The sequence below is a fragment of the Botryllus schlosseri genome, chromosome 8, assembly GCF_051294905.1.
Source record: "Botryllus schlosseri isolate E-star chromosome 8, Bs_hap1, whole genome shotgun sequence".
Lineage (NCBI taxonomy): Eukaryota > Metazoa > Chordata > Ascidiacea > Stolidobranchia > Styelidae > Botryllus > Botryllus schlosseri.
In genome coordinates this window covers 20,565,546-20,580,000 of record NC_137243.1, presented here as the reverse complement: position 1 = coordinate 20,580,000, position 14,455 = coordinate 20,565,546, and the positions used below count along the sequence as shown (strand labels likewise).

The following is a 14,455-nucleotide window of genomic DNA, read 5'->3' as shown; positions in this document are numbered from 1 at the left end:
GAATCTCATGACTAGAGGAAATAGCTTCACCTTGTTGTGATTAGAGGTCAGTCGAGATGGAAGAAGGCTGTACACCAATTTCAGACAAAATCATTTTTTGAGTGTATGGAGCAAGAACTCATGTAACAAAGCTTGTAGTCTTGTTCCTGGCCGAAGCAAACTTCTTTGAAGTGTTGGAATCTGGGAATTTTGCTTTGAACTATTGCGATGTGCAATCCTTGGCGAGGAATGATTGCATGCTGAAAGTTCTGGTGTTTGACAGTATGGAATGCCCATGCGCAGGTACACTCAGCAGAGGCTGTCTTATAGTCTGTGCTGATCGACCTGTGAAAAATATTCATCCACTGGCTCATTATGATACACTTCTCGTGTATTTTAGTTTTATTGTGAGTGGAAATAGCGGTCTTTCCTATGGCCTCCAGGTTAATGTCACAATGGCAGATATCGATATGTGTAAAACGTCACGAAAAACATTTTTATGCTCGCTCATTTTGATCAGATGTAGCCTTGTTAGTAGACCAAACTATCTATATGTGAAATATAGTTTAGATAAATTTATCAATGATTTATCGCTTTACTACTTTTTACAGCAGAAACCTGGTAGCCTACTGCTCTTTTCTGCTAAGATGACGTGCGCTCCGATAGATTGGTACAGCCGAAACTGCTATAGGCCTACCACTCACTGCCCTAGCTATCTCACCACTTAGAATTCAAATTCTGTGGTGTGTACGTGTGCCACTGGTGTTTCTTTCACTTATGATGTCATGGAATTTCGACGCAAAAGTATATTTTTAGAATATCATACAACACAGATACCAGAGGAAAACGATCAAGTTCTGTATAGTTGCTGAAAATAAGACAAAATAAGGACGCAAGTCAAAAATAAGGACTTTTCTGATAAATAAGGACAGTTGAGTTTTCTAAGACTTGGCCCTTCAAAATAAGGACAAATCTTAGAAATAAGGACGGTATGGCAACCCTGTGTATAGGCAATGCGCCGTATCTTGAATTTCTGGTGATTCTATCACATACATCTATATATTACTAATTGTAATTGAAGATGTTTTTAAGTGTTTATATATGTAAGTTACATGTTAGTGTGTTTTAAACAAGAATAGCTGAATCAATCAATCTATATAGCCTATCTAAAAGCTCACTGGTAATAATCTGACGAATATTAGTAAATGCTGCTATTCCACCTATTTTCAGAAGGGGCTCGCGGGCTACTCATCTAGTCCTCGCGGGCTAGCTGGTGCCCGCGGGCACCGGGTTGGTGACCCCTGCTCTAAATCAACACAATTTGATTCAATCCCAAAACTGATGAAATTTGGCATGGCAGGACAGAACGTCGCTGTGCTCTCTGTAGTCACTACCAGCATTAGGATTAGTCCCAGTGTAACCTACTTTGAAATGAATTCATGTCCTGTTCAATGTTGTTGTTTTTTTTGATATTTTCAAACAAGTTTTGGGGAAATTTGTCAGTAATGCAAAAGACTTAACAACTGGAATGCGGATTCAAACTTTTGTGTAAGATATACCATATGTATACTATGCTACTATGCTACCGTACTACTGTAATAATGTTTGCTCTTTTTGACATGACGATAAGTGCAGGGGGTCAGGGGGCGCAATTTTTTTACCATCGCCAAAGGAGTACATGTCAAAAAAAAGTTGAGAACCCCTGTACTAGAAAGAGTGACATGGAGAGAATTTTGTTTTTAGTAATTAAATTTGCTCATGATGGTAATAATGTGATTTAACGGCAGTATTTATGCTGTGTCAGATGAAATTGCCTTGCCCAGATGAACCTGCTACAACCAAGAGTCGATTACTCTTTCTTGTGCCGAAGGCCGTGGATTTACCGATCGCACCAACTCTAATGATACGATACTTTTCTCTTCAACATCTAAACAAGAAACGTTTTGGAGTCGGACCAAGCACCTTATCGTGCTACGTCGTTCATTTCCCACTACCACCAGACGTAGGGAAGATGTTAGACCGATGAGACATTGAGGCCGAAAATACTTGAAATAATTTTTATGATTATCTCAGTGAATTCATTTAACTGAATGCTGGAGGACTATTTCCACATACGCAAATAACTTTGCCATGAGCGAGTTATGACAGATGTTTTCCTTTTTTTTTGGTGGGGGGTAAAAATAAATTTTAAGCGACGTGTACATTTTTCTTTGTAACCTTCAACACGAACAGACCAGCAACCATTTTCAAGCTGAAGTGTATCAGGCTATGTATAACGAAACATATTTCTTTATTTAATATTATCCTTAAGAGGACATTTTTATTACAATCACAAAATTTATGGCATGGGGGCGGCGATAACTTAGCCCAATCAAAGCAAACCGTCTGCTGCGAACCAATGCATTAGATCTGTGGATCTCAACTGGGGTCCGCAAAGCCTTTTCTGGGGGTCCGCGAAACCTTTAAATTTGCAAAATAATTGATAATCTGGTTTGTAATTTTCCACATCAGGAAAATCACGAAGCAATTTCGTTCATAACCACTGACACCTGAAAACTCACATCAACAGAATGGCCACCTGAGATGAAATATCCCACAGTGAAAACTCATGTTAATTACCAAATTAACAATAGCTTACGGATACTAATATCTTTCTGTTCTGTTTGGTTGGGGTTTGTGAAAAAAAGAAAGATTGGAGTACTCAGAGAATACTCGAAATATTTGCTAAACATTTTGGAATTGAAGTTTTCAGTCTCGGAAAATTATTGAATAGCTGTATGAAATTGAAAGTCCTGCAGTTTTATTTTCCTAATGCGTTCCAATAAAGAGATTAAAACCTCCCCACGCTTTTCATTTTCCCCTGTGAAGCAGCTGCGGGATTCGCTTTGACATCATACAAGTAGGCTATGCCAAATCTCTACGTATGGTATGAGGCTTGTTGCTGCTTTTCACTACATTATCATTAATATTTTCACAAGACAGATGACTGTGGCACGATAATTGAGGTAAATTTGAACTGAGGCATGTGGCGTCCGCGGGGGTCCTAGACGGTCGAAAAGAGATCCTCGACGACAAACAGGTTTAGCATCAACCGCATTACATCATGAAACCCGTGTAGTGCCATCATGAAATCTTGAATTTTGGCGTGACAGTTGATTCATATAGTCGTATGGCTCTTTGTTACTTGCCATCTAAAATAAACAGTTGACGAAAAGGGTTCCCGAAACCTGGACTAGACCACCCGGCATTATAACAGAGTATAGTAAAATGGTTGAATCCACACGTGTATTGGTCTACAATACGCTATTTCCCAGACCGGGAATCGAACCCGGGCCGCCTGGGTGAGAGTCAGGAATCCTGACCCCTAGACCATTCGGGATTACTATTGACCTCCGCAGAATTGCGAGTTAATTTTTTTATTTGTCTAAAATCAGGTTGAGGTATTATAATATTCCTAGTTTGTTACCGATATATCGTTGAACGGGTGTATTGCAGGTACAATAGCCCAACCTCGGGCCCCCACATGTGAAAATATTTCGGTTGGTAAACATTCAATAAAGTCAAACCGGAAATGCCTTAATTTGGATCATGAATATGATTTCGGGTTGATATTTCTTGACAGTTTTTTAGTTTCATTGCTGTACTTGGAAAAACCTATTCGTTCATGTGCTTGCTAGAACCGCCCTATCGCATTCTTGAGGTGTGTTGATCTAATAAAATTATTTATAATAATCTGGACTTCGTACGTGCACTGCACATGACAAGATACCGTAATGGTGGAGCATCCGCCGTCTTGAGCGGTAGGTCGTGGGTCTGAACTCGGCCGGGTCAGACCAAAGACCTGATTAGTATCACTTGTATTCATGAATTCCTCGCTTGGCGCTCGCATTACCGGGATAACATCGAATTGTGGTGCAAGAATTAGAAAGCCTTACAACGCTTATCTGTACATTCCTTCTCTACTGGCATATGCACATCCCGTTGCGTAAGATGGTGTGCATATGCACAGATCGTGCTTATTGTGTATGTACAACATGAGTCGGCGTATACGCCGCAAAAACATCAGGGAAAAAATATACCACGTCCTATTCCTATTCCATGGATTGAACATTCGCCCGGTCACTATTGGGAGCCCCTGAATGGTTCCTGCGGATATATGCATAGCTACATTAATGATGGTCAGAATTTGCGAAAATGCGATTTGAAATTTTAGGAGATTCCGCAATTTTAACAGTTTATTTTCGAATGGGTAGTATTGCAAAGCCCTTTCTGTCTTGCCGTATATACGCTAAGATCAGTATAAGATGCCGCAGATTGTTGAAGAAGTAATCACTAGGGTTGGGCTAAATCAAAAACCTGAGTGATTGCAATCGGAATCATGTATTAGGTTTCGATGACGTCACGCTGGCATTAGTGATGTGGAGAGTTCAAATATGTACCTTTTATACGACCACAAATATTGTAATTTTATTAAAGATTATCTGGCATTTTTCGACCATCCCTATTTCATTGCACTGTGTCGCAATGCTGTGAGTTAATCACCACTTTACCGATATGTCATTTTCAGCCACGTGGATAGCTTTTTACTATCTTCCGTATACTGCAATGTGACCAATCTAGCTTTATAGCATTACGTAGTTGAAAATGTTCCATCCCTAGAAAATAGCTTCGAAACAAGATTTGCATTTAAAAGAAACGGTGGTTTAAACCACTATGTTTAAAACATGTTATAAACAGTGTTTTAAACAAAGGCCTTGAAGAAAAAAATTGTTTTTTTAAGTTGTAAAATCATGCCATAATTGTGTAAATACTTTCCAAAAACATGTTGTATGAGCCTACAGACAATTACCAACCGATAGAGCGGACGTATACGACGTGGAATGGTTGGAAACCTCAGAATAGTCGGTTCAACAGCCATAGTACGTAGCTATTTCGTCAAAGGACCTATATTTACCCTATATTTTCAATTGTCAATGTCAATCCAGTATGACGTCACGGTTGAATATTCATGACGTCATGACTTGAAAAAACATGAAAAACAATAACAAGCAGGGACCTCGTTTTAAACATGTTTGTTTTGAATTGATTTTTGTTTTAAATGCAACCCTAATCGAAACTATAATTCCCGTTGATAAATTAACTCAGGTGTCATTTCAGTACCGGAAGAATTTATCTAGCACTACCCGACTCAAATCATTAGAAATAATACACGATTCAGATTCAATTACTCGGATCATCGTGCTCGGCCCCAGCAATCAACAATCTATGTTTTCTTTGTGATCCAATCCAATGTAAGGTTGTGGAGAAAAGATTTCCGATCTCGGAATTTCGCCTGAGGTCTCAAGGTGATAACAGGGTGCAAAATTATCTACATTTGTATTACCGATTTCTGGCACTGGTCATGTTTAGTTTGGTACAAATGGCGCCAGGATTAAGCGTGTAAATCGTATCAATGAGTGACCATTTGTCTTCTTGAATGCCATTACATGAGTAATACATGCATGAATAATTAATAGCTATATCAAGGGAGCATTTCGTGATTACATCGAGCTTTAAATGTGCTGGTAAGTACCAAATGAAACTGGGAAATTCCCGCCAATCAGAGAAACTTCCTCATATAAAGGCAGACTTTCCTCGGCGAGGATATACACCGGTCAGCATAAACATTAACGAAATTCCCGTACATTAAAGAATGCATTATGCAATGAACCCATATAAAATATAACATATTGTTTGTTGGATAGTTAATCATGATTTCATTCATTTTGTAGGATGTATATATCGACGACATAACTACAATATAAGGAAATAGACTATTGTGGAATTACGGACTGTATTCATATTAATCTTGGTCATTTTTTTTACTTCGATATTATATATATATATATATATATTTACCTATTAGACTACTTTGGTGGACAGTCCTGTTTTGAAGCAGTTGGGCGACAGTTATCGCCAACAGAAGGAGACAAGCTAGGCGTCTGAAAATAACTCGATTGGTTTTGGAATATCGATTCCGCGCTTTGTCACTGGTGATTTGCGGTTTATATCGCAGCGTTTAGAATATACACGAAATGTCCTCCAACTGCGGTCGCCCTAATTTTTCCCAACTTTTTCAATATCTAATAGACCACTTTAGTGGACATTTGTTACTTAGGGAGACAATTCGCCATTTTGAATTACCAGACCATGACCATTGCTGTCACTGAACTAAGGTGGACATTGACGTCGTATTATATGACAAGGTTCGGGAACCAGTTTCGTCAAAAGAGTCATTTACCAATGACAATCACTTTTGACGTCACTATTTGAAATCCACGACGTCATCCTTGTACGATATCGATGATCGCGATATATAATTCGCCGTTTGTTTGTTTTTTATTCATGGTGTTTTGACTAATTTCGTAGTTTTAGAGTATGCCTATATTCATTTTTTGATTCCGTATTCACCGACTTTTAGCACAGCCCACTCCTAGGCTTTTATAAATCACCGCTTACGCGGATCACAGGATGACGACGAGCCTAGATAAACCTCCAACACTTGGGTAGGAATTCTCGTGTCGTCCTCAGCCGGACTCGAACCAACAACCCATTGGTGTTGCAGCTGTGGATTATACCAATGACCATGCCATTTCACCACGCACATATTTGCGTTTGAAAACTGCTGTGAAAATACGGAACATGTGTCTTTATAAGAAGCTACAGTTGGCCATGCTGCAGATTAGATCACCAGTTTTTTACAACTAGTATCCAAATCACTATGACATTCGTTGGCCAGCCGTGGCTACTCTGTCGCGATAGCAGATCCAAGTTCTAATTAGGTAATAAATATATTCGGTTTAATATAAGCAGCCCTAATATCCCTCGGAAGTATAACGTCTCATGGACCATACAGTCTACTAGCAGGTATGAGGCAATTTTTCCACTAAGGCACTGTACACTTTTTGATCCAATATTACCGAATAAAGACCACTTTAACATGTCTCTAAACCGATCTCAGACTCTCGCCATGTTATAGCCGCGTCAAATTGTAAGGAGTTATCTTATAAACTTCGCTCCAAATTCATGTTTCTCTTAAAAACCCTACAGCAGATCACATTGAATCTTGATTCGTGATAATCTTGGGCACTTGATAATTGCTAACTTCCATTTGTTTTAAGCCATACGCCAACTTGTTCACTGTTCAGTAATTCGGACCTCGAGCAATACGGCTACGCCCCATGGTGAGCCATGGGTGCATCCTCCAGCCAATGCTGAAAGCGGCCAAAAAATCGTTCGATTCTACCAATGTCAACCTGCTAAATCACACCAAGAAATGAAATAGTTCGAAGCATGCGATCGAAACCAATTTATCAAAACACATTCGCAACAAAATGTTGTGAAGAGAATGCAACGAAAATCATGAAACGAATTGTACATTTAAAATTGCCACCAGGTACTAAACGAAATTGCTCAATCGTAATCTACAGTCGTCAGTGCTAGAGATCACTGACGCTACGTGCTGAAAGTCTGATGTCATAGTCCATGACTATTCGTGCATTTGTGACATCCCCTTATGCAGTGCAGAGCGGCATCTTTTTCTCTCATTGAAGATTTTGGTTTTAACCATTTTTATCCTCTGCATGTCCGGTAAACCTTTCAGGATGTCACTGCTTTCCACAAATTCTCCAATTTCTTTGTACCCTAAAAAGACACGAGCATATTTCATTAAATCTATAATTTGGGCAACTAGCTGCATATAACTATTGTAAGGTTCAATGGTATTTCAACGACGACGGCCAGAAGAAATCATATAACATCGAAGGTTGGCCTAGCTCGGAAGTAGGATCCAAAGAAATCGATATCTTCACTGCCATGATCAATAACTAATAAATGTATATTACGCGAACACACAGCATCAATTTACATCCCCCCTCGCCATCTCATCCCTGTAAGCGGCGTCTTATAAAAGCCCAGAAGTGGGCCCTGCTAAAAGTCGGCAATTATGGGGGGAATGACCATAGTAGTCGACAAACACCATGAATACCACAAACGAACAAACCCATTCCACTCTACCTGGCAAGCTGCCTTTGTTGCTGTCTCCTTCCTCATAAATTACATCCTTGAATCTGTTTAGGATTTCAGCTGTTTCTTCACGAGTCCATCTATGGCGCTCTTGACGCTCTTGAAACGAGAAACCAAGTTTATTGAATTGAATTTTGGACATATCTAAAAAAGCTCACTTTTTTTATGCTTGTTGGCACATTTATCAGGTGCATTCACCACGTTCTTGGATTTTGACTTGCGATATTTATCGGCAGCATTAACCACTTTTTTCTTTATTGGCGTTTGTGAAGACGTCATCTCGTATTCTGCCTCACTTGCAGAGGCATGGGGCTGTTGTCGGTGTATACTTTCCGGCATATCAGGCTGTTTCTCGGGAGAGTCTACAGGCCCACCCTCGTCAGAATCCATTTGTTCACAGGTTTGATCAGGTGATTGTGGTTTTCCATCATCTGAAACGAAATATCATACCTCAAAATGAGACACTGGACAATGTTCACTGATTCAGAATTAGTGTCTAGAACGTAACTCAAAACACAAATACTCTCGCATTACAATACGAATAGAAATCATGATGTAGTATCATAATTAGTTTAGCGAGGTGAAGAATTGTATGAATCATATGCATTTATACTCACTATTCAAGTCGAGACCATCCATATCGGCGAAGTGCTTGCCAACTTTAGTAATTTCTCGAATTCCAGGTGGGCACTGATACACATTTTTGTTCATTTCCGCTGAATGCCCCATGTGGCTGTAAAATGCCTGTCGCTGATCCTCGGGTATGTCGAGATTGGCGTAGAGGGTTGACGCTCTGTGACGCATTAAAGTCGCTGTTATGTGCGTGTCCAATCCCGCTGCTTTGGCCACACTTTGTACACTATGATATCCACTAGCATGTCCGTCAGAGTGACGTGTACTTGCAAATAGAAACATATTTCCAACGCGTATTTGGCATTCTTTGCGTACACCTTCATCTGCTAGGAAATCAAGGGCTTTGACGCAGTCTGGTGGCACCAGCACTGGAACCAAATGGTTCATCCCTTTCCCACATTGGTATATGACCTTGAGATTCTGCAACAGAACCTGATCATCGATTCCCAAGCCTTCTGTTCTCTGTAAATCGATCCATTTTTCATTTTTACAATCGATCCAGTCCTTGATATGAAGACGACTTGGCTCGCCACCCCTCCTGGCATTAAACAAGGTTAACCTGGAAATGACCAAGTCCCTGACGAAAATGAATTTTTCTACATATGGGGCATCATACTCGTCAGCAAGTAGTGTCTCAAGTTGTTTCACCGTATAATCCCTTAGTCGTTTAACTTCATCTTCATTCGGAAGTCTTGTTGGCTTCCTCAAAATCTCGTTTCTACTATTTGCTGCCTGGTACTCTGCGTCTGTGAACATGTCAGACCATTGCATCTTCAATACATCTTCAAATTTTATGATATCTTCTGCGGCTTTGTCGATATCCTGTATTAAAAAGTGTCCTTTCAGTCGTTTTATTGTGGTTTTCAGCAAATTTCCAATCATCAGTTTTAGCCCGTATTTCAATTTTCCTTCGTCATCGATAGTCATTTTACGGATCGCCTCGGCCAGGGCGTAAAAATTTTTCTTGTTAAACATTTCCTTGATGTCAATTGATTTGTCTCCGATTGTCTTCGAAAACTCCAGGTATAGATTGGCAAGAAGTCGCATACCTGTCATTACCGATTTTCTGGTTTCCACTTTCTTTCCGGCCTTGTGCCTGTTCTTGTTAAACTGACTTCTCCCAACCAGTTTTATAATTGGGTTTCGTCGACATAAGATACCGGCCTCGTCACTATTAAACCTTGATAGCAGGGAAACAAAATCAGGGCAGGCACTGTCATCAATTATTTCCATGGTATGTCCGACTACATTTCCAACATCATGCCGTTTTGCGCACAATTGAGCATGTTTCGGAAAGGAGCGTCGGGCATAAAAGCCCTGGCAATTCTGGCAAATTTTCAATTGGGAAAGACGGCTTTTTCTTTCACAGACCAATGGCATCTGCAGTTGTAGCATTTTTTTGTTGTGTTGCATGATTGCTTGCTTCCTTAATAAATCGAATTTGAGGAGCCGTAATTTTCCACTTAAAGCCAGAGCTTCTTTGACTTCATCTTCCTCAGGATGCTTATTTATTAAATGTCGGTTAAGTTTCGTTTGGAACTTCTTGCAGTAAAGGCATGGCCTTGCCGGTTTTTTCTTCGGCCTTGCCCGCTTTTTCTTTATCCTTGAAGTCACAGCTTTCTTCTTTGGCGTTGAGGTTTCCAGGTCTGTCCACTCACAATCAGAACCATCTGGAGCCCACGTTGATGACTGTGAGCCACATGAGATATCCATGGCTGCCTCATTATTGCTGTTGATATTGGTGTCGCAACAGTCTGAAGTGGATGACTTTTGCTGAGATGTTGCGGGTTTCCGGGTTTTCTCTTCTTCCCTGCCATCATCGCTACTGAAACTGTCCGTAGTCGAAGATGAAGACTGTGGCTCATATTCCGAAGCTTCACTGATACATGACTCCTCAAAGTCTTCGTCTAGTTCCTCGTGCGCATCTGGGTCCATTTCATAATCTGAAAAATGATGCCTTAGGTATTTATTCATTTCCTGCGGGATAGAGGAGTTCTGTGTGTAACGTTTCACTAATCCTACCGACCATGTACAATGTACATTGTACCTATATGCTAGAACGATAAATGTATTGGAATAGTAATACCACTACGAATTAATAAATTGTCATCAATATATTTTGGTACTGTTGAATATGAGAATATTAGGTTGAACACTTATGTTGAAAATGAAATGTGGCAAAATATTGTAAACTCACCCTCTTCATGTCCACTGGGTCCAGCCTCTCCGTCGTTATATTGACGATCGAGTGATTTTAGTCTTTTATTCATAGGAGGTGTTTCACATGAGCCACCTCTATCATTCTGCATCTCATTTTGACTGATGATATGTAGCGAAGATCCAAGCCTCTTCCGAGCATTGACATCATCTTCATTATCAACAGTATCTGAAAGATGCTTGTTCCGATTAGCTGTGATGAAACGAATTTGCGTAGGTTAGACTATCGTGTTGCATGTATCATGTATCGTGTTGTCTGTCATTTTAGATTCAAGAGTGACTGATGCGTCGCATTTGAATAGATAGTTTTGGTAAAAGGAGTGCCCATACTGTATTTAACATTAACAGTGAGTAACTGGTACGCTACATGCAGATGTATGTGATGCTGTAGACAATTTTACAATCATATAAATGTATCGTATCATTTTGAGATGTTGGTTGAGTTCACTCGAAGGTGTCAAATTAAATAATTCTCGAGTAGCGTGCAATCGCCCATAACATGATACCTTCCTTACAAGGTAATCAATCTTCGAAAATTTATTCGCTGATGATGACCGAGAAATGACTGCGAGATAATTCACATTATAGTGCGCACACCTCACCGTATTTGCCATTATATTACTGGAGATTGTTGGACCAGCGTGAACTCAAAGGTGGTGTGGACACTCGGAAAACCACGTGACTGTCAGGCCCAGATACCTTCGACGACTTTGTTATTGTCGATCCGTCTGCAACAGTAATTAAAGGCAAAGTCGCTATTGCTCTTCGTTGATTTTAACTATGTTCCATATCGATTTGGGTGACATAATTTCGTATGGTATATTTTGATGCTGTCATCTTGCGCTGTACCAATTTTCAAGACTATGGCTATATGACTAGCATAGTAATTTCGCTGTCGAAGTCGAGTATCTAGTAAATTAGCGCGCGCCGATATAGTGTCGACCAGCGCACGCAGACCCTGGATACGCGAATTTGATAACGTACTTACTACTGTAATTATAGAGTCACACCCTTGAAACTTGGTTAAGTATTAGATTCCTTCATCAAGATATACAATATGAATTTGATTATCCATAGCCGTATGAAATATATTTAAATTGTACACATACCAATACTGGCTTTTGCAGTAAAATCTGCTATGCGGCAGGCTGAATGCCAAATCAGCGCGCACCCTGACATACGCGACTTTAATCTCGATACAGTGCTAGATGTCTCCATCAGAATATACAATACGATATTTTTTATCCCCCGCGGGATAAAACACATTCAAAACCTACATATAGCATTATAGCAATTTCGGCTTTTGTGAAAAATCTATCATGCGGTAGCGTAGATGGCAGGTCAGCGATGTACTTGATATACTCGACTATCATAACGAAATTACTATCCTGATCACCGAGTCACACCCTCAAAAATTGGTTCAGTGTAAGATGCAATCACCTGACCTTCAGCCTACCGCATAACTGATTTTTCACGAATAACAGTATTGGTATGTGTACATTTTGATTGTTTCCTATATGGCAAAATTTCGGATTGTATATCTTCATGATGGCATCTAACATTGTATGAAGATTTAAGGCTGTGACCCAATAATTAAAGTAGTAAGTACGTTATCAAAGTCGACCATATATTGGCGCGGGCTGATTTACTAGATGCTCGACTTTGACAGCGAAATTACTGCGCTAGTCATAAAGTCATAGTCTTGAAACTTGGTAAGATGACAGCATCAAAATATACCATACGAAATGATGTTCCCCAAATCGATATGAAACATAGTTAAAATCAACGAAGAGCAATAGCGACTTTGCCTCTAATTACTGTTGCAGACGGATCGACAATAACAAAGTCGTCAAAGGTTGGACTAGGTTCTATTACGGACTTGAAAAAATTCTATTGTTTGCGAATAACGGGTTTGATAGAGTATAACCGCATCATACATGGGCTGTATAATTGAGTATTCAAGTGCTCAACTGAGGCGTTGATTTTGAGGTAACATTTTTGATTGATGTAACTGGTCCGCCACGCGAGCGATTTGAAGGTCTGAATCCGGCCGGCGAAGCAATTCGAGTTTGACACCCCTGGCTCATGGTACACGGTAGTAATAAGGGAGCGAACACATCACGTAATATCCTTGTCAACAAACCGTAAACATATTGCACAATGTACATTGTACGTGGATAACAACGCTATTTGATGAAATATACCATATCATCGATCATCGAAACATTGCGAAACATTACTCCTCATCAAATTGACTCAATTGATAATAGACATAATGATGAATGGTTCGTTTTCAAAACTTGGCGTCAGCATTGGAATTATTTCGGGCTCGAATCAATAATTTAAAACTTTGTATCATTGCTCTGTTCGAATAGTAAATTAACTGAAATGTGGTATAGACATTTGATAGTTGAGTAAAGAGTAGAGATAATACTTCCAGTTTCGACTTCAACATAGATATAGGCCTACTGTAGGCCTGCTTCAAGCGAAACAACTAATATTATGCTACTCGTATAAGAAGCTGTATGATCATATCAGTAAACTGAATCATTCATGATGGTACAGGGAAGAAACATACCAACACTATGCATAATTGTATACGCACATGACACACATTTTACATAAATTACGATGACCGAAACACATGGCGTAGTCCCTATGTCTCAGAAAGCCCAACGAACGAGCCGTACCTTGATGTATTTGTCAAATGTAAATTTGCGATTATAATTTAATCGAAAGATTGTTATACCACCTTTCTGTTGTCCTTTAATACCCTCTAGACTATTTCCACTTGTTTAATATATAATTAGGAACCACTGATATATTGAAATACATGTAATCATACGGAATTACGTGGTACGTACCTTTGTCAGAAGAGACATATCTTCCGAGCTTTATTGGCTTAGGATCAAATGCTTCGTTGTCGCAGTCAGAGTCGGTTAGTATATCCATCATATAGTCAGACTAGTCAAACCTAATTCTAAACAGATGCGTGTATGAATATTCTGCTTGATACCGAAGAGAACGCACCGCCTGAAATCCAGCAAAGCTAACCCAACATTCGCCTGTACTCGGAGACACGTCTAGATCTCGAATTCAAGGCCACTCAATTAGTGAGAGCGTCGCGAGAAAACGTAGTGATATGATCCACAGTTGCGATACCAGCCAGTTGCGGTTTCGAACCTCCTTAATTACCTTGGCACATGATGAGATAATCATCATTGTAAACGAGGTATTGCATGCGACATTATGTGATTTATTAGACTCCAGGCTCCACCTATGTCCGCAGGCCTGTGCTTCAAATCCCGCACTAATCATAAATGTACGTATGTGCTTGTGCACTCGTACTGTACATTTACAAGTAGAAATGTACGTGAGACAATAGCATTTCATTATGATATCTCTAGATATTACCATCCCGGCCACTTACAAAGTATTTGTCTCCGCCAAATCAACTAACGGTTTCGATTCGCCCATATGACTTCCTTTGGTAATAACCCTGCCCGATCAATTATAATTACAATTATCAACATGGCCAAAGCGCCAAACCCTGTATAAACTA

The 14,455-nt window shown here is 39.8% G+C and overlaps 1 protein-coding gene and 1 pseudogene across 1 annotated transcript; one reads left to right on the top strand and one right to left on the bottom strand.

The window, feature by feature from the left end:
• The window catches only part of LOC145445025 (enoyl-CoA delta isomerase 1, mitochondrial pseudogene), a 288,929-nt pseudogene that overhangs the window by 92,418 nt on the left and 182,056 nt on the right, over positions 1-14,455 (top strand).
• Positions 7,313-13,751, bottom strand: LOC145445010 (uncharacterized). Its single transcript, XM_080323097.1, has 5 exons — positions 10,874-13,751; positions 8,661-10,619; positions 8,202-8,474; positions 8,035-8,142; positions 7,313-7,662 (listed from the first exon to the last, which is right to left on the bottom strand). Exons 1-5 carry the CDS (start codon positions 10,983-10,985, stop codon positions 7,508-7,510), a joined length of 2,607 nt encoding a protein of 868 aa, XP_080179223.1. The 5' UTR covers positions 10,986-13,751; the 3' UTR covers positions 7,313-7,507.

What these genes read in the sequence shown, in the direction of transcription:
- LOC145445010 (XM_080323097.1), bottom strand. Translation starts at nt 10,985, where the DNA reads ATGCAGAATGATAGAGGTGGCTCATGTGAAACACCTCCTATGAATAAA. An exon ending in GGATGGTCTCGACTTGAATA is followed by an intron (nt 8,475 to 8,660) that starts GTGAGTATAAAT and finishes ATTTCGTTTCAG; the next exon opens with ATGATGGAAAACCACAATCA. An exon ending in TGCCAACAAGCATAAAAAAA is followed by an intron (nt 8,143 to 8,201) that starts GTGAGCTTTTTT and finishes TCTCGTTTCAAG; the next exon opens with AGCGTCAAGAGCGCCATAGA.